The sequence below is a fragment of the Gallinula chloropus genome (assembly GCF_964237585.1).
Source record: "Gallinula chloropus genome assembly, chromosome: 4".
Lineage (NCBI taxonomy): Eukaryota > Metazoa > Chordata > Aves > Gruiformes > Rallidae > Gallinula > Gallinula chloropus.
Window position 1 is genome coordinate 14984915 of NC_140088.1, and position 27454 is coordinate 15012368.

At 42.5% G+C, this 27454-nt stretch overlaps 2 protein-coding genes across 2 annotated transcripts in view; one reads left to right on the top strand and one right to left on the bottom strand.

Moving 5' to 3' along the window:
- GPR176 (G protein-coupled receptor 176) overlaps positions 1 to 19276 on the bottom strand; it is a gene marked incomplete at its 5' end in the record, with an annotated part of 38418 nt that extends 19142 nt beyond the window's left edge. Inside the window, one exon of the mRNA XM_084263352.1 lies at positions 19048 to 19276. Coding sequence (XP_084119478.1) covers positions 19048 to 19276 — 229 coding nt within the window. The remainder of the gene's footprint in view (positions 1 to 19047) is intronic.
- Positions 19277 to 24253: 4977 nt separating this feature from the next.
- Positions 24254 to 27454, top strand: part of EIF2AK4 (eukaryotic translation initiation factor 2 alpha kinase 4) — a 40954-nt gene continuing 37753 nt past the window's right edge. Inside the window, exons 1-3 of the mRNA XM_084262923.1 lie at positions 24254 to 24474; positions 26321 to 26436; positions 27347 to 27449. Of these exons, the coding sequence (XP_084119049.1) occupies positions 24322 to 24474; positions 26321 to 26436; positions 27347 to 27449 (372 nt within the window). The 5' untranslated portion in view covers positions 24254 to 24321. The remainder of the gene's footprint in view (positions 24475 to 26320; positions 26437 to 27346; positions 27450 to 27454) is intronic.

Genomic DNA, 27454 nt, shown 5'->3' on the forward strand with positions numbered 1-27454 from the left:
CAATAGCCTTTTCTGATATGTAACCTGCAGTATGTCTGGCCAGGGCAAATACTTGGTTAGTGATTTCTGCCACATGGCTCATTACAGTATTAGTGGCCATCCCATAGCTTTATCTTCTGCGATACAGATACGTGCCTGCTCATACGGAGAGAGCTCCATTACAAACATCAGTGGAAGGCACTGCTGTCTCAGGGCTGTATGTGTTTAGTGTGACCTGATAATGGTATTCTGCAAAGAAAATGGAAGTTAAAAATAAATTTTATAATGCCATACACTAAGAGAATTGTGGAATGACCCAGAGGACTATTTCCATTCTTTGGAAATGAGAAAACTTAACTGGGAAGTATTTTATATATCCTTTTTTCTCTTATTCCACTGGTCTCAGGCTGCCTGATTTACGAATTAGTTGTAAAGTGTTTCATAACTAGCTTTCTTTTGCTGAAACAATAGTATCTGTAGGACATACAAGAAACATTATAAATAAACCTACTCAGAAAAGCAAAAACCAAAGCAAAATGCAAAACTGAGATATGAAGCTACTTTTCATCCTTCAGGAAGACGACTGCCAATTGATCTGGCTCTCCCAATAGCTATTTAGATGAACATGATCATAAAGCTACCTTACAGCCTTCTCAACCCCACTAAGACTGTGACACAAGCAGTGACAGGAAAGCAGAACTTACTAATTCTCCCTGCTATGGGCAACTGAACGAAAAGGAGAAGATTGACAGTTTTCCTCTACCCTTTCAACCCTTTCATCAGGTGAGTAAGTAAGAGTAACACCACCCATAAAAGAGGGAGGCAGACTATTTTTCCCTGAAATACAAACAGGGGAAAAAAGGAGGAGGAGAAGGGAATACCTACACCCTATATGCATATCACACATGCCAAATTCAAATTCTCCTGGGACCTTTAACCTCCCAGAGGCATAAGCTCAAAGACCGATCTGTATTGATCTGATCACTATTTTTAATTCTCTCGGCAGCAAAGGACCTCGCCCAAGCTGCCAGCAGACCCTTCCCATGTCAACCATTCATTCCTCACATCACCTAACATCATCTCGGTGAGATCAGCATTCACATACCCCAGCATTCTTTTCCGCAGCCCCAGAGGAACCAGAAGGCATTACCTAGTTAAATTCCTATTTCCTTCAAACATCACATTTAGATGAACACTGATAATACAATTACCGGATTCACACTGTTCTGAAAATACATAAAACCTCTAATTCAATGCAACTGGCACTAGAATTACTCCCTTTCCTCTATTCTAACTTTTGTGTTGTTAACTTACCGTTTTGCCAATTTCGTGTTGCTGGGACACAGAACAAATGCTGAAGAAGAAATGCATGCCTTCTCCTCTTTGTCCACATATATATTCTTACAGTAAATTTTTGTTTCTAAGAATTCTTTATCACATTTAAAAACACGAAGATTTACAAAAACTGTTTACATGCTGGTTTTGTTGGCTGGGTAATTTTTTTCTCTTTCTGCCAAGTATTTCTGAACATTATTAATTTAATTCACTTATTATTTTTCCATTTTTATGGAAAAATAATGAACAATTTGAATTGTTCATGGTGGTTGTTTCTTAAAAAAAAATATTCTCAATACCTATGACTAAAGCTATATTGGAGTAGTCATGTACATTTCACAGCATTGCTCTACAGGTGAGGTCTGCATCTTTTCAGAAGATGAAGCAGGAAAAAATCTAATCTCAAATTACCACTTCAGTACCACAAACACCCACAAGAAACACCCATGAGAACCATGCTCTGCAAAGCAATGAGAAGCAAAGATGGTATGGAAGGCAATATCTGCAAAACTGGGGAGGGAGGTGGGGATGTGAAGAAAGCTTTCAGGCTGAAGGCAGACCTCTCTTGGACATGAGAGCTGTTCAGTACTCTTTGATCTGTATCATTATTTACAAGAGCTCTTTTTCATCTGCTTTAGTACAAACCTGGTAGGATATGTCTTATATTTACTGAAAGGCAAGTAAACAAAATGCAAAATAAAGCAGAGTTCATGACAAATGTGAATACTAAGTAATCTTCAAAGCCAAGTTTGAAGTTAGTTACTCTACCAATGCTGTCTTTGAGACAAATATTGCATTAATATTGTAGTGTGTACACAGCCCACCTATTCATTTGGCTGGAATAATAGTATTTAGCTATTTTCATAGGCATGTGTCAGCACATTTACCTAAAAATCTTTACTCCTGTGCCTTTAAACTTATATTTATCTATCTGGATTATCATTGCACTTGCCCCACACAATATCACACAGCATGCAAAAACAGCAGGTAGAGGTAAAACTCCAGTGTAATTGCAAATTTTTTTGTTTGGTACTAGTTGCAGGATGTTGCAGGTTTAGCCCCAGCCAGCAGCAAAGCACCAGACAGCAGCTCACTCACTCCTCCCCTGTGGGAGAAAAAGGTAAACTCATGAGGTAGGATAGGACAGTTTACTAGGGCAGCAAAGGGAGTGGAAAATAACAACTGCACTGCCAATAAAAGAATGTACAAAGAGGGTGATACACAATGCAGTTTGCTCACCACCCAGAATCCAATGCCCAGCCTGTTCCCAAGCAGCAACTGCTATGCTCTGGTCAGCTCCCCCCTCTTTATGCTCACATGACCTCACATGGTATGGAATACCCCTTTATCCAGTTCCAGTCAGCTCTCCTGGCTGTGTCCACTCACAGCTTCTTGTGAAAATTATCCCAGCCAAAAACCAGGAGACCAAAAGAGGCTTAGTTCTAATCACAATAACTCAACTTAATTAAAGATAAGACACTGAAAATAAGCTAACTTGATTAAAGACAACCTCTTTTTTACCCTCTATAAATCGAACGTTTACAAATCTACAGCTTTAACAATGTTTTCTAAAGAAAAATGTTTCCTTTATTATTAAAAACCTATATAAATGCAGACAAATATTTTAACAATGCTAGAAAGGCATACCATTTCAATTTTTAGGAGTTCTAGGCCACCAACTTCATTAATCTGCTAGAACAAATGAGCCTCCTCAGTACTGCAACATGACACAATGAGTTTGTTTAGCAAGTAACAGCTAGAAGGAGTCTATATGTTTGTTTTTTAAGCGCAAATCACAGAATCATTAAGGTTGGAAAATACCTCCCAGATCATCTAGTCCAACCATCCCCCTACCACCTATATTAGTCACTAAACCATGTCCCTAAATACCTCAGCCAACCTTTCCTTGAACACTCCAAGGGACGGTGACTCCACCGCCTCCCTACTGTTTTTCAGCAAGCTACCACATCGATCGCTTTTCTTAGCTTTTCAAATGGGGATGTAGACTGGACAAGATTAGGCAAGAAAGACAGAAAGCAGGCCATCCTCAATCTGCCAGAAAGGTGTTCAGGGAGGCATTAAACACTGCCAAAGCAAAGTTACAGGCATCCCTTCACACAGACGTAGTGTCAGGTTTTAACATTAATCATGTTTCTTACTATTATGTGCAAGTACACTCAGCTGGGACCCCCAGCCACTGCCCATGGCTCTGGCACCTGTGTCAAAGCTCTGACCTGGTATCAGCTACAGTACAGGTGTCTCCTACCTCTTGCCCAGCCTCTTGGGTGGATCTCAGACCCATGTCACTTTATTTTCCAGTGAAATGTTGTGTGCTGCCACTTTCCTCCTCTGCAATAGAGCGAACATTAAAAAGATGGCAAATATCTCAATATCTCACACAGCATCTACTCTTAACCTGTATGGAGCTTCCTTTTTTATTTTGACCGAAGCAGCTCCCTCTCTACTCCAGCTGGGATAGCTATCTCTGTGGCTGCTTTCCTAACACTAAAGAAGGTTATATAACAAACCAAAAGCTCTCATTTATACTTAAGATCAAACCAAGGTCCCCCACTGCTTCACTGAAATACGTGGATGGCACCTTCTAGCATGTGTTACTTGGGTAGGTATTGCTGCAGTACAGGTCTATAATTTAATAAATACTCCCTGCTGACTACTAACACAGTGCTAGCATCTGCAACTGCTATTACATGCTGCTGTCACAGTAGTTACCATGCCCAAAAGACAGTTCTTAAAAAACCATCTCTGATTGCACTCAGGACATTCAGCAACAAAACAGAGTCAAAAGGTTACAGGAAAAAGGAGATGTGAGGAAACTCTCCAGTCTGATTGCTGTCTTCTCCATAGACTGAAGTGATTTTCTGTAACTCACCTCCATATCTACAGTCAGATTTCAGTCTTTATTCTGATCCTTTACAGGCTTTGCAACTGTCAGAGTTAAAAAAGCACAGAATGATTAATTTTACTGCATGCTCCTGTGATGGTCTCAGTTTATAATCAATCTTTTGGGAACCCCTGAGCAGCAGCAAATTGTTCAAAAGACTCCCCAAGTTGTGGCAGAATTATTCCACACAGTGGTAGTATCCGATTAATCAGAATAACTGAAAGCACTCAACAGCCAGCAGGGATTTTCTAATTAAGACTCTTTCAATGTAGTGAATCATTTTGCAAATCAAAATTTATTTTTAACATAACTTGGCTGAAGCAAAATAGAAGTGGGTGGGGGATTTTCTGTGTGTGGTTTGGGTTTTTTTAATGAAAAGTATGTAAAAAATTTGATTTCTAGACCTTCCAAAGGTACAGCCTGGCTGCTGTCTAGAATGAGAGACCAGAAATAGGTTCAAAAACTCTGCGGTGTCTGAGCACGTTTCCATTCATTTTCCATGCCCAAAGGATGCTGACACTGGCTTATATGCACAAAGGTTTTTTCACTGTGTCCATAGCGTATGTGGACTTCACAGTAATTTACAGATTAAAATAAACAAAGGGGGGAAAGTGAGAGAAAAGGAGAAATTGGAACAACTGCCTTGCAGTGACAGGAAAGGGAAACAATGGGGTCTCAAGACAATTGTCCTCCCCTTGGTGTCTCTGCCAGTACAGCAAACGGTGATGTTGAAGATGATGAGGCTGATGATGACTTTCACTGAGCTCTTCCCTAGTAAGAACAGCACTTTTCATCAGGACCCACTCAAACGCCCCGTTTCCCATACACACTTATGACACTCAGCACTGCATGAAGCACACCTCATCAGGTGTAAGAGCTGCACATCACTCCTTGCTAAGCTTTGCGAACATATATGATTGGGAGATGCTTATCAGATACTTAAATAGCTATTACATACTTTGATATTCACCAAGTCTTGTTCTTCCCCTACTGTTAAACTAAAGGTTACAAACCAAGAGGTTGGAGAAGGCAGGAGAAAGAAGGGGAAACTTTTTTCCATCGGTGGCAATCACATGTGTGTGGGAAATTAAAGAAATTTAACAGTAAGTATCAAGGCTCAAGAGAAATGCCTGTGATACCAGATTAAACTTAAGTGGTCAAAGCACCTGTCATTTAATAAGGCCAAGCATCAAAAAACCTCAACACACTACGCCAATCTCCTTGTCCCCAGAGCATGGTAGTCCAAGCATCAATCTGGCACACTACAGCTGGTACTCTTTCACCTGGGGCAAGAGACCATTTGAACATTAATTTCACTTTAAGGTAAGTTGCTGACATAGAGTAAGAGTGATTATTGAAAGCAAGTTCTTGTAAATGAATGCAAGTTTTGTGTAAACACAGCTTACAAGAGATATCATATAAATTACCTAGTATATTGCCTGAATCAGAAGGGACACCTGATAAAAGTTTTGCTCTTAGATATGAGAGAGAAATGTATTGAGTAATCTCATCTATTACATAGCAAAGCAAAAATGTGCACAAAGATGGATACTGGTTTTTTGCTTGTTTGTTTTTTAAAACAGGAAGGCTGGCCTTGCTCTCTCCCAGAAAACACATCTTTAAAAGCTGACTAAATAAAAAAAGTTCATTTGCTGCACAACAAAAGTAGTTTCTTTTTTAGCATGCTTGGATAAGTCAGTAGTAAAGCCAAACACATCAAGTACATATCTAAAATAAAACCAAAATATTTGACAAATTATATTCCTTAAAAGCAAACAATTAAGAAAAAAACCACTTTCTTTAAAGAGCATTATTTATATATTTATACACTTTATTTACTGATCATGCTCTGATAACAACTGCGAATATATGGAAATGCAACAGCATTTTTGCCACCTGAGGCTCTAACAAAGACTGCACAGAGTCATTTACTTGCCCTTCTTAGACATTTTCATCCATAAATTGTTTTAGACTCTATCACATAGAAACATCTTTGACCACGTAACCTGCATTTTCCAGTTGCAAAGCAACCACCTCTGATCATTGGATTAGCCTCAGCACATACAAGGTATTCTGAGACAGCTACTTACTCGGATCTGTCCACATTACACTATAACAAATTACTGGAGAAACAGGACCCAAGGAGTAGCTCCGTGATTTTCAGCTCCTTTGGAACCTGAAGTACAATTTTGTTTTCTTAAATTTTCAAAATAATTAAAGTGTCTCCAGAGGCTGGTACCACATCATGATGCAGTATTAGCCTTTGCCAACTGCATGGGGTTTTAGTATCTCCTTTAACCAGATTCTTTTATTCTGCTGACCATGTTTTAAAAACTGGATAAAACAAAAGATGTCTTTGCTGCCCCATCACAGAGGCTTGTTACAGTCAGAAAATATTTAGCGTGGTGGCAATTTCTTTCTTTTCTTTAAATTGCAAACATAGAATACTGAACTTAGCCAAATCTAGCATGAACACTAGAGAACTGTACTGGATGAAAGTAAAGCTAATAGACAAAAATTTTTATAAGCAAACTAAAAGAACATTCTGTAATACACTATTGAGTTCTGCAGCATTTTGTGTATTATAGTAATTCTGCTGACCCGTACATGATGTTCCTTGCAATGTTCCCTTTTTCTATTAACGCATCAATGTTTGGGCAAAGTGGGCAAGATAAGAACTGTATCTTTTAAAACGTGCTCAAAAAAAAACATGGACATGCTAAAGAGCAGTATATGTGGCAACATCCTACTATAATTTACTGATGAGTAGTAGTCATATACACAGCGTTACTGTACACGTATGTATAGTGTCCCAGAGTTAACCTATACAAGATGTAGACATGATGTACCTGAAAAAAACAGATGAATGCCACATGCAGCCATCTCAGGGTCTTTGTGGACTCCCAACAATATAGGCAGAAGCTAAATAACCAGAGGAAGAGTAACAAGCAGGGGCAGCAAAGATATAAGAGTGCCCTGGGAGCCGGCACTGGCTAAGGTATACATGAGTTTGCTTCTCCACACACGCTCGCTCACATGTTCACACACTCACTCCACACTTTCTCTCAAACAGGCTACATCTACTACTAAAAAGGGGTACAGTACAGTAGGAGGACAGCTATCTTAATCACTGAAGCAAAAGACAAGCTGAACTAATAACACTCTTTAAAAACTAACATGTGAAGCCCAACGTGCCAGTCCAGATCCAGGAACAGATAGTGCTACTGGCCAAAGTGTGATTCCCTATTCAGAGGCAGGGGGTTTGGTACGTGTGTTTACACACGTTTGTGTATGTGCATGCACATGTACAGTTCAAGGAGTTTCTGCCACTCATCCTCTTCATGTGGGAAAGGCTAAACTGCAACAGCTAAAGAAAATAAAGAGGTCCCAGACAAGGCCTACAGGGACACTGCAGGTGAGACAGTGTAGTCTCACCTCCACTGCATAAGCTCTTGTGCTGGGGACACGAGCCTCAGGAAAGGACAGTACCCATCTGGGCAAAGGGAGCTCTACATTCAGACTGACACAGTCCCAAAGGGCTTGTGGCTAATGCTTCTCTAAAAAGGCTATGGAAAATAAGCAGCCTATAACAACAAATAGAAGAGTCAAACCAGACTACTCTCCCTATTCTAGATACTCCTTAAAATTACTGATAATAAAGTGAAACAACTAAAAGCACATATACCTCAATATTTTCCTTTTTTTCAATTAGTTCAGGCAACCACAGTAGCAAATACATTCTAGCCCCTTGTATGCTTGAGTTTGCTCAACAGCTGCAAAGAAATGATCCAGTTATGCCATCAGAAATGCAGATAAAGGAAGGCCTGCTGGCATCTGAGCACAAGCCAAATGACACAAGATACATAGAGACAGACACAAGAGGTTACGCAAGAAGCAAAATCGCTTCATATTTTATCAATCTTCTGGAAAAAATTGTTGACCTTTTGCATGGAGTTGCTTTGACTGACAAGAGAATAAGTCAAAGGCGGTAGAAAAAAGCAGACTAAAACCAGAGCCTCTCTGCCCAAAAACATGACAAGCTCTTTTTTCCCCCAAGAGAACTGCCAGAACAGAAGGAAGGACTGAATTTGTCAGGAAGTAAGCCAGACTCTTCATGATGGAGAAGAATGTAAATTACAGTGTTGAATATCAGAACTAGTAAAGCAGTTAAAAAGGCAGCAGTCCACAACAATCTCCCAGCAATCCCCAACGACAGCAAAAGAGCATCAGCAAATAAGAAGACAATAAGAGCCCCCCCTGCCACCGCCACTTCAGCTTCACTACTGCTTTTGTTACTACCATAATTGCCATTTGCATTGCCAGGCTGATCTAATGCCTTACCATGACAGGTTATGTGATTAGGTATCCAGTCAGCCTTCCAATCCAGGATATTCTCCTTATTGCAGTGTTTCTGTGGAAGCTGACTAGAAGGCACCAGTTCTGGCCCTGCTTCCAGCTGCTAAATCTAATTTTAAAATACCAAAAATAAAAAAGGCTGACATGTAACAGTACTGTTTGGAAAGCAAAGAACCTGTACTTCCTACAGGGATAGCATTAATCAGCAATGAAATGAAGACAGGCACAGTACAATAGTTGTTTTACTGTTTTTTTCTGCCATTTGCAAACTTTCTAGCAGTACCCAGCCCACTCTCAAGAGCGTTTTAGAAACTCCTTCCTTGCTAGATAATGAGACAGTGAGTCTAGGAAACATAACACAGAGAACTCCCAAGACTCTGGACTTCCCAGAGTCTGGTTGCCCCAGTTACCACCTATACTGGACACAAAAGAATTCAGTCATTTACAAGTTCTGTGACAGGGAGAGGAGATGGATAAAAAGAAGCACAGCATGAAAACAAATCATTATCTTGATCATTTGGGAGTTCTTCCTCAAATATATACAGGATGTGTATAAAATCCACTTTTATTTTTCTCTGGAAAACACTGCACACTGATATTCCCAGTAGTACACATACAGTCTACCATATGATATTGGAGCTTCATCATACTCACATTATCAAAAGGAAGTGCAGTTCGTAGCTTATGTTACAGGCTCATCTCCACAAAGATGAAGGAGCAGAAAGGCACAACTGCAGGTGGGTGAACAGTGGTAACCCACACAGAGAAAGCAGCCCCCATCTCAGACCCTCCCCTGACTGTTGCTGGGGAGGCTCAGCCTCATGGGCCAGAGGTGACACCCATCCATGAGTCTGTGGGGGAGGCTCTCCAGATCTCCTTTCAAACTGAGGGCGTTTAGCCCAGTTGGTATGGGAATCATTCTGGGATGCAGGGAATGGGCATTTTGGGATTTTACAAAATTTCTTAGGGAATGTTTATGGTAGGGGGGAAAAAGGTGGGGAGAGTTCAGGGTGGTTTGAGGAAGAACAAGTATGGGAAAGTAGAGGGAAAAGGGGATAAAAGCTGTCTGTGAACTGGCATTTGGTCAGTACACTTGTCTGGCCACGTCCTGCACCTGATCAGCACAGTCTATTCCTGTCTTCTCATTAAACTCCATTTCCAACTCTTCTCATGGGTGAGGAGCTCTTTACTCCATGGGTTGGTCTGCATACAGCAGTCCAAGTTCAGTAACTGGACTCAGACCATGGGATATGAGAGCACACATGAGGAGTGGCAACAACTGGAGAGACCAGAGTGTGGATCTGTGTTGGGTTATATGTTGGTGTGTAATCACTACTGAACATCAAGCCAGCAAGTATGATAAAATACTTAAAAGGCAAGTAATGGCACTACAGAGGGTTCCATATTGATGTGCCTATATGCATATGCTTATATATTTTACACTACTGGATTTTTATCCTGAGCAGCCAGAGAACAGAAGACAACGAGGCCACCGATGCTCTTTGTGTCATACATTTGTGTCATGCTCTATATCATACATTTTCTTCTTGTGTCAGTCTATGCAGCTGCTTGTGCATCTATGTACATACCTATGTATGTGCTTCTTGGGAATGTGTGCTCAGCCCTGCTGTGGCTGGACCTGAGGACACAGAGCTGTAGCAAGCTCACCTTTATCAGCCTATGGAATCCAGCAGCTGCTGAACACTTACTAGCATCTTTTCTGAGTGGGAGAGAAGTATAGTTTCCTGGATCTCAAAAAATGTTCCAAGTAAGTGGCAAAGTTACTTTTTCCACCACCACACAAGTAAGAAATTAACTACTGAATATGAACAGAAGAGAATAAAAACCTCAGTAAAGTGCTCATGATGCCTGTTCATTAGCAAGCCAATAAGTGAGATCAGTAACAGAACTAGCACCACTGAAAATTCTTCCTAAGCACTTGGGTTCATTCATGACTGAAACACTAACTTACTACCCAATTTTTATACTTAATTGTATCCCATACAAAACCTTGATGTATCTAAACTGTCCCCAAAGTTCAAAACAGTCAGTGCTATATGCAACAGCTGGCACACGAGCAAATGTAATTTACAATGAAAAGCAAAACAGGACAGCCCGTCACTTAGTTAAACAGGTCTGGTTTATAGCTGTCATTAAAGCGTTTGCATGGGGACTACAGACGGTAAGAAAAACTTGCCTCAATCAGTCTCAGCCTAAATAGGGATCAGTTTAACATCCTCAACACACACCATGTTTAAAGGCATCAGCTAACCACCCCAGGACGTCTGAGGAATACTCTAGCACACAGTATTCCCAGAGTATCAGGCGCTTGCACTTCAGGTACAAATCAGAGCACCTCAGGCACTTCCAGACTGGCTAAACCATTCTTCTCCCACTGCCTGTCCTCCATAGCACAGCGGCACTACCTGCGCAGCCCCTCAGCCAAAGCCAGACAAGGCAGCTCTGCTGAAGCAGAGGAAGAAGAAAGATCTCCATGGCAACAGGGACCGCAGAGGCTCTCACAACCCCTCTTCACCCACTCCCCAAACTCAGTTTTTCTTCTGAAGAGAACTGCTTAGTAGTTTACCTGAAAAACACGTAAAAAGCAAAAGCATGATACCTATTCCAGACAGACTTTATCAAAGACGCACCCTGAACTGGGCTTACTGCTGCAGGTCCCGTATTCCTGGGGCTTGGAACCACCCAAGCACAAATGCAGGGGAAAATCACTACCGTAATGTTCTGATGCTCCAACATGTTATTACTATGCAATTATTACTACACACAAATATCACTACTCATAACATTATTACTTGATTTTCAGTCACTTTTTGCCCTGCCAAACTTAACTATTCCAGCTAATCAGCAACAAAGTTAATCTATGCATAGTACCTGGTTTAGAAGAAACAAAACATCATCCTGCCCATCCCCAAACCTCTGATGCAACTTGTAGTTTTTTCCCTCAGTTGGTTCTACCCTTTTTGGGGAGCAGGGCTACAAACTTTACCTGGAGCTATTGCAGACGTGCCCCTCGTTCTTTTAAAATTTTCTCAGTCTAACCTTTGATCATGTACCTACAGTATTTTTTACTGCACGATTCCCTTTTTCATTCTTTACAGAAGATGCTTGTGGCAAACCTCACTGGTAGCCATGCCAAGATACATGTCTTCTGGTACTATACACTTGCCTTTACAAATACATTACCTACACTGCCAGTTAAGGTAGGATTGTATCCCAGAAGGCATCTATTCCCTTATTAGTTAGGTGGTGTAACAATACCATTTTACATCCCTGTGCACAGACATCAAGACAGGGAATTGGAAATCAGTTTCAAGGGCACAGATAGGCTGAAGCCAAACAGCTCACAGAAAATCCTCAGCAAAAGTGCCAAGCCTGAAGCCCGCCCTCCTCTTGTTCTGCAGGACACTGGGAAGGCAGCAGGGGGGTTCACTTTTCACTTAGAAATCTGGTACATTTTGAAGTCTGTGGTTTTCTTTCAAAGAATACCTCCCCTGGGTATCATCACAGCATGGTTAGAAACCAGGAGGTAACCAAGCTAACCCACAGCTTCCCTAGAAGTGTTGTATCCACTAGATTAGAGTTCAAACTGTGTCAGAGTATCCTCAACTTGACCAGTGGCATTTCTTTCTGTAAAAATCCCAATTAAGGCATTGCTCTACAAGGTCTGGGAAAGTTTTTTGGGTGTGGGATTATTTGGGATACAGTTAGTGAAAAATGCACAGAAAGCAAGACACTATTTCACTCTGGGGAGCAGCCCCTGGCACAGAGGACAGCTCTCAATTTTCATCACTTGTCTGATGTGTGGGCTTTTTCCTAAATGTCTGACACAAAGCTATTCTGAAGAAGTTAATGTGGTTTTATCTACCTGGCTAGCATAAAAATTGTGAACACTCAAATAACCTCAGAAGCACATGCAGACTCTCAGACATGGGAAATAAGAAAACAATAAAAACTACAAACTGGGCTATAACCTTAACAAAGCATAACATGACACAAACACTCACCTACACCCTTGCTACAGTGAGTAGAAGCATAACCCATTTAACTGCAGCTATAGCAGTATGGAAATTTGTATGGAAATAAGTGAACTGTGGAAAAATCTATGTTGAATGACACGGCCCATATCCTTACCTCACTCAAAACTGTTGTCCCTGGCCTTCCTTCCCTGTCAGAGAGTAATACAAGGTCCTATTACCATTGTATTTCACCCATCAATGTTATGTCCCTTTCAAGGTAAGCTCATGTACATGCTGGCTTCAAGTGCTCTTTGGAGACCCTCCTCTTCATTTCCTGGATCCACTCTCATTGTTTGCACTCAAGTAAAAGCAGCTGCAGGCACCTCCAGCAACCTCTCCCCACCAAAGCTCAGAAGTAATACTCTCTCTTCCTTCTGTCAAAGGTTCAGTTGTTGTGCCAAAGTAATAATCTTTGCAGACTGATTACCTCTAATAGCAAGAGAAAAATATCCTCTGTAGAGCGATATGTTCTATTCTTATATTCAGTCTTCTTTGATAAAAAGCTACTAAAAATTTTACTCACTTAGAAAAGGAAGCCTATGTCATCCCAAACCTTAAAAAAAAAAAAAATCATTGATTTGACATTCATCAGTTGTCACATACTGAAAAGTCATTGTCTACTTGTAAGCTTTTTCAAAGTACTGACAGTCACTAGAGTAAAAGCAGTAACTCCACATTCTTCCAAATAAAATAGGTATTTTTTTCACAGTTACCATGTTCAAATACCCTATTTTCATAAACTGTTAATTCATTTTTTCATAGCAGCCAAGAATATACTACAGCTTTTTGGCGTTTTCACTCTGGAGGATGAGGTGGAGGGAATAAAATACCTTAATTAAAAAAATACTATACATTTCAGGTTACAAATCTGAATTTTTTAATCCAATGGAAAACAACCTATAAACTTTGCTCTATCCCTTTGAGCTCAGACTGAAATATCTGAAGCCTCTATTTCTTCTGTGAGAGTGCAATGAGTAACACCAACAGTGCTGGTGATCCCCCTTTGCAGCCTGGCATTAACTGAACCATACTGCAGTGCTAGTTACAGTGCTATCATGCTGTAGTTAATTCTCACCACACGCTCTGTGTATTAGAAGCCAAAACAGCCTGAGATACGCCCCAAAAAACAGGAGAGTGAAATCACTGCATGAGCTCCAACTCACTAGATGGTCGTCACAATGAGAGAACAAATGAGAAAATCTGGAAAGGAACCAGTTTACACAGGTCTCAGAAGGGGGGAATGGAAAACAAAACCCAAGAAACTCTTTCCTAGGGTAGTATTACAGAGCTGTTGCACAGCATGCTGCTCAAATGACGGAAATTTCTTTTACCTTATGGTCCTCTTATCTGTAAAGCCAGTGTAGATACATCTGCACAACCAGATGTAGCTCACAGGCTATTACTCATTATGGGAGAACCAAGCAGAGTCTCACTTTCCTGGCCCACTGAGCTCAGTCAATTCACAGTCTTTTCCTCACTGCAGTGGCAGGCAACAAAATCCAGTTTCCCATTGAAAGGCTCCTGAACTTCCTGGTCCCTCAACTTGCCCAGTGAGAACAAGCTTTATCCACACATAGCAAAAAAATTGCAAGCTGGACTTCACTCCTGGTCAAAGAGGAACTTTAGTAACAGCATGAAAAGCTGTGCTTTTGTTACTAATTTGTATCACCAATGGCACTGCTACTACAGCAATAGGTGGCAGAACACCACTGGGAAGTGGGCAGGCTCAAGAAGACAAGACTGAAACAAGAACCCAGAGACAGATAAACAGGGTAATGTGTGTGTGGGGGGGGAAAGAGGAGTATATGGTCTCCATCTTCAAAACTTTTGACAGGGCAGTAGTTCTCAGCCTAAATTTTATTTTATCCTTCCTCTTAACTTCACATGAACAGCACCATCCCTTCAATAGTAGCCACATGAATTTGCCCAGTAAGGACCCTAGCCAGTATTACCATGAGTGCAAATTATCATTCACTTCCACAAGTAATCCTGACGTCATCATCTTGGCCACATCCATTTGGGGTCTGGTGGAAGAAACACAGGGTAGACAAAACAGCTCCTACAGTTCTTTCAAGGCTGTAAAAAATTATGAGAGTCAGCAGAATAGACAGGCGATGGCAGAGCAGATAGATCTATGTGGCATTAGTGGAAGTGAAGCAATCCATCTCAAAGCAAATCCCTACCATTCTCATTCCTCCATTGACGACTTCTACATCCCTTCAAAACAAGTTAGGACATGCTAACCTTGAGTCACTTGACACCTTTTACCACATGGGATTAAGTCAGCCAGAGGGAATCAGTACTGACAGCATGTGTTGCTTCTCATGTCACACTGCTGCCGCCTGCATCATTCCACTGGCCAGTAAAATCAGGCAGTCCTTCCCATTGCTGCCTTTCACTTTCCCTCAAATTTAAGGTAATGAAAGGTGCAGAAATTCACATCCACAGAAACTCAACACACTAGCTTTGCTTTTGCTAAGCGAATTAGGGGCAATTGAGAGGTCAAAAAAAAGCGTCATTCATATGACGGAGTTGACAGAAGCAGCACAACTATTTTAGCTGTTATTTTCCTACTGTAACTTCTCAGAAACAACAGATTTAATCAAACCATACCTGCACAGTTGTGGCCTAAACAGGCTACTGAGAGCAACTCACCTGATCCCACACCAAAAACACATCTCTACACATGCACTTGTCATTCCAGAGCTCCTGAGGCACCCACTCACTCTCTTCATTTCAGGGAGTACCAAGCACACATGTGCATCAGAAAAGGAAAGCGGTAAAGAGAGCCATGGATCTTTTCCTAGTTCTTCTGCTGATGCTCAGCATGCTTGTATTTTTTTTCTGCAATATGTTCCACTACAATTCAAACTGTGGAATGAGAAACACTGGTGGCAAGCTTTGTCACTGTTTTGTTCTAGCCCTGCCTGGAGTTGATAGCTCACAAGCGAGGAAATAGCATTACTATGAGAAGTGCCATTACCACCCATGGAGTTGCAGAGGCAGACAGCATTCACAAGGCTTTCAAGTCTCATACTTCCTTGGTACCTCAGCCTTGTGCATTTGGTAAGTTCATCAACATGTGCAAAGCGTTTAAAACTCCCCAGATGAAGTCCCCAGTTCACATGCTCAGCTAAGCTTCACAGACAGACATGGCTTGGAAATCTTTGCTTCACCAAGGCAAACCAAGGTGCTGGCCAGGATAACTAAACCAACCACATTTCTCCCCCCAACACCTCGTCTCATGCTGAAACCTCATGGCAATTCTACAGCCAAGGGACTGCATAATAGGTAACACTGGCTGGGTTCAAATCACAGAGATGCAGATCTACACCACTTTATTGCTCAGTCCTTGAATATTAAAATCACAGGTAGTCTGCTAAACAAGAACTTCCATGCAAGCAGGGGAAGAACAACAGTAGGAAATTTGTGCAAACAGACTTAAAGTCACACAAACAGCTATTTAAAGCTGTTGTGTTTAAGCACACTGTACTTTCATTAACTCAGTAACTCATAAACAAGTTATATGAAGAACTCACATCTCTAACTGCCCTAAATTATAATTGATTTTTTAGACTAAAAAATGTTTTGTCCATTCCAAATATGGAATAATTGGATTCTTTACAAAATCATACATTTTTAACAATGGAAACTTCCTACAAATTAGGACAAAAAACCATAGGAAAAAATCTCCTAGCCTCTTCTTTATACTTCTGGTTGATCCTGCAAGGAATATCCTCTGGCATACATGTTGAGCTCACATCCAGGTTCAAGCTTCTACAAGCTTGTGACAAGTACATAATCCCTTTTAACGACAAACAAAAATCCTACAATCTAGTATCCTTGTTATTGCAACACAAAATATATAAATACAGGATGTGTGTACTGTAAAGTAACCATAAAGAACAGTTCAACTCTTTCTTGCCCTTAACAGGTATCATGAAACACTCACAAGACCACTGTTCCTTGACAACAGAGGGAAAACTAACAGAGTTTATCCTACTTTCGCAAGTTTCCCCACACGACCCACATAAAGGTCTTGAATGGGACTTAAACATAACGTACATCTCTCACAACTGACTGTCGGGGGTTTTTTGTGCAGGAAAAATTAAATTCACAACCCCAACTGTGATTCTTCCCTCTTGTAGGATGTGGACCTCTCCATGCTGTAAAGTGCTGCTTATGTCAGACCCCAGTGTTCATTACCAAGATTGAGAAATACACAATTGTTCCCTTCCAAGCTGGAGGCAGATATATTTTTTTGTTCCTTTTAAAGGGGTATAAAGTGCTGTTTTATCGAATAGCAAAGTGGCTTGGGCATGCACTGACATTCTGGGATGCACCAGTTACCCAATCAAACCAGAAAGGCTTCAAACCATCCTGCCCTCCCATCCCATGCTTTAGGGGAAAGGGTTAGGAAAGTCCTAATATGCATTGAAAGTTTTCCTCCCTGCAAAGAGCAACCTGAGACTCACTAGACCCAAGAACTGCTACAGCTCAACTGAGGGGCTCACCTGATGGAGAAAAAAAAGAGCTGAATGCCGCCCATGGTCTAACACTGAGACCTTCTGGAGATTGGGGCTTCAGCTTATTTGTGGCTTTTTTCCCATTCAGTAAAGAGGGAATAGCAGCACATACACAGGGTTAATGGGAAAAGACATTTTTTTAAAGACTCTCCAGTTTTCAGCTGTTACGGCAGCATGTGTCATAGATGTTTTTAAAATAGTGTTTTGGGGCAGCAGGGAGACTGGAAAAGAAGGCAGTTTCAAAAAAATAGTTAAAATTGGTTTCCACTGCTGTAAATTCATGAAAGCTGCTGCTAACATTTGTCATTGGAGTACCACATTTTCATATTAAAAAACCCCTAACCATTATTTCCTCTCCTGTTTTGCTCTTTGGAGAAGTTATTGACCTGAAAGCTTCATCAGCCCAGCCAGCCAATCTGGCAGATAAACCCCTTAAAACAGGTCCAAATCTTTCCAGCAAGTCCACCTCTCTAAAGAAAATTGCAGGAGTGCCAAACAATGACTTACAGTAGTCTCAAAATTTATAGCTATGGCTTTTTTTGGTTTTTTGTTGTTTTTTAAAAAATCCTAGCTGCTGAAGGCATAATTATAAGAGAACCTTCAAATAAAACTGGAAGATCCATGCTCATTAAAGTAAGTCTGGACATATGATCCAAATGTACACTCTTAAGGCTCAAGACCCCAAAGATAAAGTACTAAAATTCTGACTTTTCTCAACCAATCTTGTTATTTTTGTGACACTATTTACTGGCCATCATTATGTGCCAGGTACTATCCAGCATATGCAGAAAGGGAGTCCTTTCCGCATGCTATCTGTGCACGCAGGATAGAAAAAAAAATTAAGAACTATGAGGATTAGCACCACTGGACAGAGGAATAATTGTGGCCAAAAGACTAAAGACTCAGCAATTTACAGTAATAAACAGTACTGCTTACTGAGCCCAGTACTGTTCCGAGACTACGCTTACTATTTTCATAGAAATTAGGTAAGTGATATTAAATACTACCAAGAAGAAATCAGTATTAGAATTAATTACTATGACCACAGAAATGGATTTTAGCATTACTCAAGATCAGGAAAAAAAAAAAAAAACAAACAAATCCTTGATAGTAAGAGCCAATGACCATCAGTAAAATCCCACTGAACTCTCCTGATGAAGCCATAACTTTCTCAGTCAAGCCTTGCATCAAAAGCCATTTTTTCAGTAACCAGCTCTGAATTACTTACACAGTAGTGACATTTTACTAAAATACATCTTACTGATCTCTCAAACACAGGTAACTTGATTCACCATAAGGCTTAGTTTGCTTTTTTTTGTTTTTAAGAAATTGACATGTCTTCCTAACAAAACACAGTATAAGCACCTAGTAAATAAATGTACACACACTTGTAAAGTTATAGGTAATACAGGATTACTTTATAACCACATATCTAAAGCACACGAAGGATAACAAGTAGGCAAGATTGCACACAGTTACACATAATTACAACATAAAGTACTTCTAAAGGATTAATTTAAAATGTGTAGGATTGAAATACAGAATTACCGCAGCGTGCAACAGAAATTCAGCAAAACTTAGAATACCCCACACCCTTTTCTACAGTAAAGGGAACAGATCCATTACAGCTGAAAATAAGAGTTTAATCAACACAACTTATTTCTGATAGAAAAGTTTACTAAGTGATACATACATATAGTGTACCAGTCCTCATCTGTGATGAACAGCATTATAGTTAACAGCATTTACATACCAAAACCCCACAAGGAATTTGAAATCATACACCTGAAGACCTAAAATGCAAAAAGAAGAGTCACTAAGGCAGGCAAGGATGCTAGTTACCACTTGGTCTGCAGTCCCTGACCACAGCATTAAACAATCTGAACAACAAACTCCAGCAACACCGACTTACCCAGTAACGAGCCTATGAAGATGACAATTTGCACCGTGGTAGTGAAATGCCTGTAGGTCTGCTCTTCGCCGTGCTCCTCACCCTCCGCAGCGCCAGCCTCGCTGCTGTTCCCACCCTGCCACACCAACTGCCCAGCCGAGTTGTTCCTCATTTCCAGGGCTCTGGTGACAGCCTGGTATGGGACCTGCTCGCTCTCATTCCTGGAGATCCAGCTTCTGCCATACCCCATGGTGAAGTTCTTACCTTCCTTACCAGCACCCAATAACTACAGGTTACTGATCTTTAGTGACTGAATAAAGCCCACAGACAGAGAAGCTCTTCTGAGCATAAAGCCTTGTTTCTGACACTCAGAGGCATCTTCACATCTCTGTGTCCTGGAAAGCAGAGTTGCCTTTTCACGCTTTCACCTTGTAAATCATGAGAGCCAGTAAAGAAGAGCAGAAAATAAAGCAGGTTCCTGCTTACAATTAGCTGTCCCGTATCTCTTGCTTCACAGTGCCACAGCGTTTCCTCAGCATGTTTTACCGCAACAAACGTGGATGAGGGAATTACAGTCCACACTGCTGCTCGTCCTCCTACCCCCACCAGACCGTCACCTCACACTAGCTGCACACACGCTCGCACACGTGAGGGCTTAACTATACATTAAAACTGGCTTGGAAAAGTTCACACACCACAAGCTCTGTCCCCGCGCTCCACTGTCAGACGCGGCGTTAGCTTTTCCCACAACCTCGAGGGCAGAAAGCCATCTCTTTCCCTAGAGCACATCTAGCACCGTCCTCTCTCCTTCTGCCCGCTCCTCCCGTGCTGAGGCAAGGCTCCGTCCTGCATCCCTCCTCGCTCTGCTGGATACTGGACGCCAGGAAGACCCTCACACAGCATCCAAAGAAGCGGCAGACCGCTCAATGGCTTCCAGCTATTTCTCAGGGAAAATTAATTCGGCTTTGAATCCCAAGGCGGGGGGCACTCGAGCCTCCAACGAACCAAAACCCCTCCGTATGATCCTGCGTGGCCCCCTCCGAGCGCGCCCCGCACGGAGCGCGGCTGGCGGTGACACCCCTGCTCCTACGTGCGCAAACATCCCGGCCCAGGCGCCGAGCCGCGCTACCTCTCCCCGCAGCCCCGCCACTCCACACTGCGGACAGCCGCCAAGCCCCGCCGCCCGCGGGAGGCGCTGGCCCGGCGGGGCGGGACGGGACGGGACGGGCCGCCGAGCTCCCGCCTCCGCCGCATTCCCGCGGGGTGGAGACGCCGCCATCACGTGGCCGCGGCGCTCAACGGGGCCTGCGCGTCCGCCATTTTGCTCGGCAGCGGAGGGGCGGGCGGGAGGCCGCAACGGGCGGATAGAGCGGCTCGGAGCTCGCAGCGCCCGAGCGCCGTCTGTAAGCTGCTATTTTAAGAGTCCCGTTACTCTTGAGGACAGGATTTCAAGATACAATGCTAACTTGTATCTATACATATTATTTGTTAAAATAGACTTTTTTTCGTGCTTAATTTGATGGGGAAGGTCCTCTATATCCTTTACAGGTGTGAGAAGCTGGGGGTTTAATTGCACCGAAGGCATGCATCCATACAGCAGGTGCATGCTTGCCTTTAACTTGAAGACTTTAGGGAGACAGCAAGTTAAAAATCAAGCCAGAAAATACTTTTGAGCCATTGGCCAGTGAATCTGGAAGTGCCCCTGAAGCACAGCCACCTATGAGTGCACCCTCTGCGCAGCCAGGCTTCTCCAGGGATGACAAATCTACCCTCTCCTCCCACCTCTACACCCAACTCCTTCACCTTGTCCAAAGGTTTTTTCACTTTCCCCAGGCTAGATGAGGCTTTCTTCTCATCTTTTGTTTCCTAAGGCTCCTGCATTGGTTTCCTCCTCCTTTTGGTCTCCCAGCATCCCAGTAGCCATTTTCGCCAGCCCCAGTGGTCCCTTCCACCTCCCAGGCACAGGCACAGCCTTCTCAGCTGGACATACCTCTGCAGAGAAGCAAGGACTCCTGCCATAGACACAAGATAACCACTCTGGATTTCTTTCCCAGTTAAATACACTGTCAGGTCTTTGCATACAAAATTTCAAATGGATTAATTAATTCTCTAGGAGTTACTGTCATTCTTAACACTAGAGGTAAAACTTCATTTCATCTGGATTTCCTAATATAATTTTCCAGTCTGCCTCTTTTGTAATATGGTTCATCCTTTCCACTTCTCCATTGGACTGTGGTCTCCATGGAGTATGTAAATCCTACTCAATTTGTAAAAATGTTGACACTTCTTGAACTATTTCTGCATTAAAATGAGGTCCTTGATCTGAAGAAAACCACCGTGGAACCCCAAATCTTGGTGTAATTTCATTTAATAAAATTTTGCCACTTCTGCTGCCTTACTGGTGCAACATGAGAAAGCTTCAGGCCATCATGAAAAAAAGTACTAACAAATACTTACATCCATTACAGTTATGTAATTCAGAAAAGTCAATTTATCAATATTTCCTGGGTGCAAAACCTCACGACCTCTCCAGGAGAGGGGGTCTCCTTTGGATCTTAGGGTTATTTCTGTCACAAATCTCACATAATTTGGTAACACTCTTAGCAATTGGCACCATAGTAAAGCCTACAGTACATCTCTTCACTGTTTAAATTGGAGCTTCAGTTCCCATACGTGTGCTCTTACATGTTAGCTCCATTAGTTCCTCCTTCATCTGCAGAGTCACAACACATTGTGCAATTGGAGTTACCCACCAACCTTCCGCAGACTTTATGCACTTTAATAATTCAGCCAACCTGTTTAATTTTCCTGTATATTTAGGGGCACCATTTAAGATTCTTTCTGGAACTAAGGTTGCCACTGTTGCAAATAGAGCAATTCATCTTACAGCCTCATCTGCTTTTCCATTTCCTTTAATTACGTCAGTTTGTCCAGAGTAACATGCTTTGCCATGTATTACTGCTGCTTCCCCAGGGTTATTAACTGCCTCAAGTAATTTCATGATCTCTTTGCTGTGTTTTATAGGGGTTTCCTTGTGTAGATAATAATTCTTTCTCTTTACAAATAGCACCATGAGCATGTATTACTCCAAAAGCATATTTTGAATGAGTATAAATATTAGCCTGCTTTCCTTCAGATAATTCCGGGACTTGAGTTAAAGCAATTAATTCAGCCTTCTCAGCAGATGTATTTGCTGGCAATGGTTTTGCCTTTATTTCTTCTTTTAAGATAACAACAGCATATGCAGCCTTCCGTTCTTCTGCAACAAAGCTGCTTCCACAAGTGAACAGCTCAGGACCCTGTAAAGGTCTGTCCTCCAGGTCCAAACACTAGAATACATCCAGCCCATAGTTTGTAAGCATTGCTGCCTCTTTGAGGCCTAATGGTTCCAGGATGTCCCTACTCAATGAATGCTAACTGCATGCCTTTCTGATTGCAGCCTCAGCTTTCCAACTTGATAGATATATGTATACAAGAGATCCATCTTGCACAAAGTAACCAGACCATTCTAAATTTCTAAGTTACTCTCTAACACTTTCACATCCCACATCATTAAATTTTAATGGCTAGAATGAAATTTTAATGTGGGCTGTGTTTTAAATTTCACCTTAAATTTCAAAAGGGAAACTTCTGTGTGCAGATGCAGTCTGGCACATGTTCTAGGCAGGTGGACTCTTCAGTGATGTTCACTGTACTGAAGTAAGTCTGTATGGAGCATGTTAATGCTTTTTGCACCCCCACCCCACCAAAAAATAACATGGTTTACTTTATGGAGGTTTTCACAAGGCTAGCTAGCAAAGCCACAGCACTGGAAAAGGTTTGCTCTTCCCCCTTGCCCATCAAATTTTCACACCTCTGCTGCAGCACAAGACTTAAAAATACATTCTCTGAATGCTTGTATTATGATGATATATTCCTCTGGCTTTCTTCTCAGAAACAATGAATCTTTCCCAAATAAGAGAAAAAAAAACCACCTGAGGTAGACATCTGGTCCAGAAGATTTCATCCCAACTGGATAAAACTTTGCCAAGTCAGTCAGGCAGCTTTACCAATGCCTACCATTACCTGCCCCTCTCGTGTGCACACAAGGTAACCCATGTGCCCCACACAAAGTGCTTGGAAAGTATAACCCCATCATTTCTGTTAAAGAAAATTTTTCTTAAGTTTCTTAATTACTTATTGTGTGGTATCTTCAAACCAGCCATTCTTGCTGTGCCTTTGTGTGGGAGAGAAGATCAATCTGTGGCCTAGAAATTTTTCTTTCTATTCTTTACCACAGAGAGACTATTTATACAGATAAGTGAGGACACTCAACTGCACCAGTGGTTTAAATACAGCCAGGAAGGAAGCCTGCTCACGCTCCACCTCCTAGTACTTGTCAAAGCACACCTCAGTGGAAACTCTTTCCCTTTTTTTAAGTTTCCACATAGATTTGTATCCTGGCCCAGCTCTACACAAAAACCATTCCGAATTGGGGGGGGGGGAGGTGGGGGTGGGTGGCGGTCCCCCCCTTCAGAAATATTTCTCAAGGTCTGTAAAAAGAATCTGAACTACTGATATTTGGTGCATCCCTCTGTATTTGCAGACACACGTGGAGGAGGCATATCTCAGATTGGACATGAGGAAAAAGTTCTTCACCAAGAGGATGGTTGGTCCCTGGCACAGGGTCTTCAGGGCAGTGGTCACAGCCCCAAGCCTGGTTGAGTTCAAGAGCACACGGATAATGCTTAGTCTCACAGTTGAGTTTTATGTAGTCCTGTGAGGAGCAGGGGGTTGGCCTTGATGACCCTTGTGGGTCCCTTCCTACACAAGATGTTCCAGGACTCTGTGAGGCACTGGTACTCTGAGCCCAGCAGCTGATGTCGGGGGTGTTTGGGATGAGGCAGGTATGGCCACGAGTGGTCACAGGGGTTGAGCGGGGTGCGATGGCTGTGGTGGGCAACACACTGCGGGCTCTCACAGGATGGCAAGCCCTGGAAAGGGCGCCAAGAGCCATGGGGCCCACGGCCCGGGACTAACGCGGTGCCGAGGCCGCCGCCAGTCCACGGTATTCCGGCACACCACGGTTATTGCGAGAGCCGCGGGCCTCGACCCTGGCTCTCCCGGAGCCGCCGCTATCGCACTCACCACAAGACACGAAGTTAGGACTGGCGACCCCGGCTCCTCCTCCCGCCGCGGAGGCGGTGCTGGGGCGCTGCGGAGCGCGTCCGCTGCTGGGCCGGCGCCAGTTCCAGAGTGGCGGCACCGTAGGGCCGCCCGCGATGGCTGCCGCCCGCCCCCACGGGGGGAGCTGACATGGCCCGGGCCAGCGGCCCGCAGCAGCTGCCGACGGAGGCAGCCGCGGAGCCTCCGGAGAGCTACCAGCTACGGCAGGAGAACGAGCTCCAGGTGCTGGAGTCTATTTACGGGCAGGACTTCCAGGATCTGCGGCAGAACCAGGCCTGGAAGGTAGGCGGCGAGGCTCCCGCAGACAGCCTGCTGCCTGCGTGGGGTCGGCCGGAGCGCGGGCGTCGCGGAGGCCGCAGGGGCCTGGTCGGGATGCGGGGCAGCCCCTCGCCTGGGCCCTCCGAGTGCGGGGCGGCGCGGAGCCCTCGTCCCTTCCCCCTTTTAACGCTTCCCGCACCCGTTAGTCGCTAGAGAGGGTAGAGCCACCCGTTCTTCTTCCTCCTGGGCGAACGGGGAGCAGCAGGAGGCAAAGCGGGTCCCGGGCGCTGGCTGCGGGCGGGACGGGGTTCGTGCTTCCTCGCTGACGTCGGGTCCTTCCCTGGCTCACCTGGCGCATCATGCCCCTGCTATACGCCTGTGGCGGCAGGCGGCCGGGTAGCTCACCGCCTTCGCAGCTGGTCCTCCATATCCACGCCTTCGCCCTGTAATTAATGCCATGCGTGTAGCTTGCGGTTTAATTAATTGCCAGGGCTATGGTTTGTTGGTTTGGTTTTTGGTTTTTTTTTTTTTAATTGACTCGTAGTTAATCCCTTAAGCAACTACTCACATACCTGCGTAGCTAATTGATCTCGTCAGCATACATGTTGCTAATCTTTGCACGTTTATATTCCTTGTTTTAATCAAACTGTGGTGGTTTGCATGAGAATGTATTTTTATAGGCTATTTGCTGGTTGGCTTGTGGGTTTTGTTGTTGTGGTATTTTTGTTAGTTTGGCTTTTTTTTTTTTAATTATTACGTTTAGCTAATGCTCAGGTCTAGTACCTGCTTTTTTTTTTTTTTTTTTTTGCTTCTCTTTTGTGTCCACAATGTCTAATTGAGAATTTTTTTGCAGCTGCATCTGTGGCACTGTTTTCCTGTACCTGGAGGTACTGGTTGCTCTTCTCAGTTCCCCAACTTTGCTGTTTCTGTCATTGCTGTTTATGTTCAGTTTCTACGAAATGTTGTAGTCCATGCTGCTGTTTTGGTGGTGGTGATTTTTGAGGTTTTTGTGGGAGGGTTTTTTTTTTTTTTGTTTGGGTTGGATTTTTTGCATTGAATTTGGTGCAAACACAGTAATTTGCTTGGTTTTTTTGAAGTGTTGCAGATCTCACTTCCTGTAAAATTCATGCCTGACATCCTCTTAAACTGTTCTTTTCCCTATTGGAAATGCAAAGGGAAAATAGAGGGGATAGTGAGCATCCTTTAACCTGTTTCTGTATTTGTTAGTCCATGTGGTCTTATTTCCCTACCTGTTTGCATTGTTACTACGGTCTGGGTTGGGTTTGGGTATTATTTAAATATTTTTAATTGAAAATAAAAAGTTTGAGTGTTTATATGGGCATGTTCTACCATATTCTGATTTTTACTAGGCAGTTTGAATAGGATGGTCGGGGGGGAGGGCAATACTTATGCTAAAAAATGCCAAAAAAATTACCATCCATTTGTTTGACCACACAAGGTGTATGTATATATGTCTGTTGCTGTGTCAGAAAATAACCTATTGACTGGTGTTAGTGATCCAAAACAAACATAATAACCTGTGTTACATTAATTTTTTCCCTACTGCTAGCTTACAGGAAGCAGAATGCAAGGGTTTTATTTCAAAATCTCCTTTTTGCTCAGTCTGAATTGTCTTTCTAATAACTCTAACTACAGTTATCTGCAGAAGTTCTAAAAATATACAGGGTAAACTGTAATAATCAGTGAACCAGTCCGCTCTCATTGAGCAATGTCAGTACAGCAGTGTATTTTTTTTCATGGTTTGGAGGGTCTAACCAGAATTCTGCTCTAATACATGTTGCGAGTGTTGTGTGCTTTCATTAAAACAAAACCAAAAACTCCTTTTAAAAAGGATTGTTTTCCATTTTAGGTACGACAGCCTCCTGAAATTAATTTAGTTCTGCGTCCTCAGGGATTGACTGGAGATAATGAAGTATATGCCAAAGTTGATCTGTGGGTCAAATGTCCCCATACTTACCCCGACACGTGAGTGAACGTTAACATATAACTTTTTTTTTCTCTAAATGTTTTTGTCTGTTTTCCATAGTAAAGTGTAAGTTGAAAAAACGTAGCTTTGTTCACCACACTTATTCTTGCATTCTGCCTGTTCGTATTTGATAAGTCTGTGGTGTTTTATAAGAGGTGTCTATAAAATTGGATGTGGTGTCTTGTACAGTAGAGACCAATAGAGATGGTCTCTATTGCACTTGTCAGTGCAAGACTGCAGCCCCAGCTTGTAGCTTGAAGAGGCGTGAGCCTGGGTGCACCTGCATCTTGTTACCCTCTTCAAACTTTTCCAGCTTATGACCTTTTTTTTTTTTAAAGAAGTCTGCCCTAGTTGTATCTGTTCCTGGGTTTTGGAAGAGTTCTCCACAGAGAATGTAAAAAGAACTGTAGGTGATCAACCCTTCAGCAGTATAACTACAAATGTTTTACTTGTTTACTTTACTATAAACATTTTTAACAGCTTTGTAATTTATCTGATATTCATTTATTGCACACATTAAGTTTGTGTATTCTATATAGTGCTAATAAATTTTAAACACCTAAATGTTATGCTAGTAATATTTTTAAAGGACTGTTGTCTAAATTACTGATTAAGAGCTGATTTCTGAGAGTCTGAGGGGTGTCTTTGATAGTTCTGTTAAGTGTGGCTGGCAGATAATCTGCGCCAGAAAATTTAATGGGAGGGAATGTAAAACAGTATTTCTGGCTTTATTCTATATTATATATGAATACTCATGTACTGCTAATTTGAGCATTGACTAATTGCCAAGTGGCTGTGAATTCCATTCCTTTTCCCTCACCCACCATTTTTATCAGTATTCTGTGTCTGCTTTTCACACTCATTTTTTTTCTAATGAGGGCTTGGTTTATGTTTGTTACTGTCCCCCAGTGTCCCTGAAATACAACTGAAAAATTCAAAAGGGTTGTCAAATGAGAAAATAAATGAATTGAAGTCCAGACTAGCTGAACTGGCAAAACAGCGCTGTGGAGAGGTAAG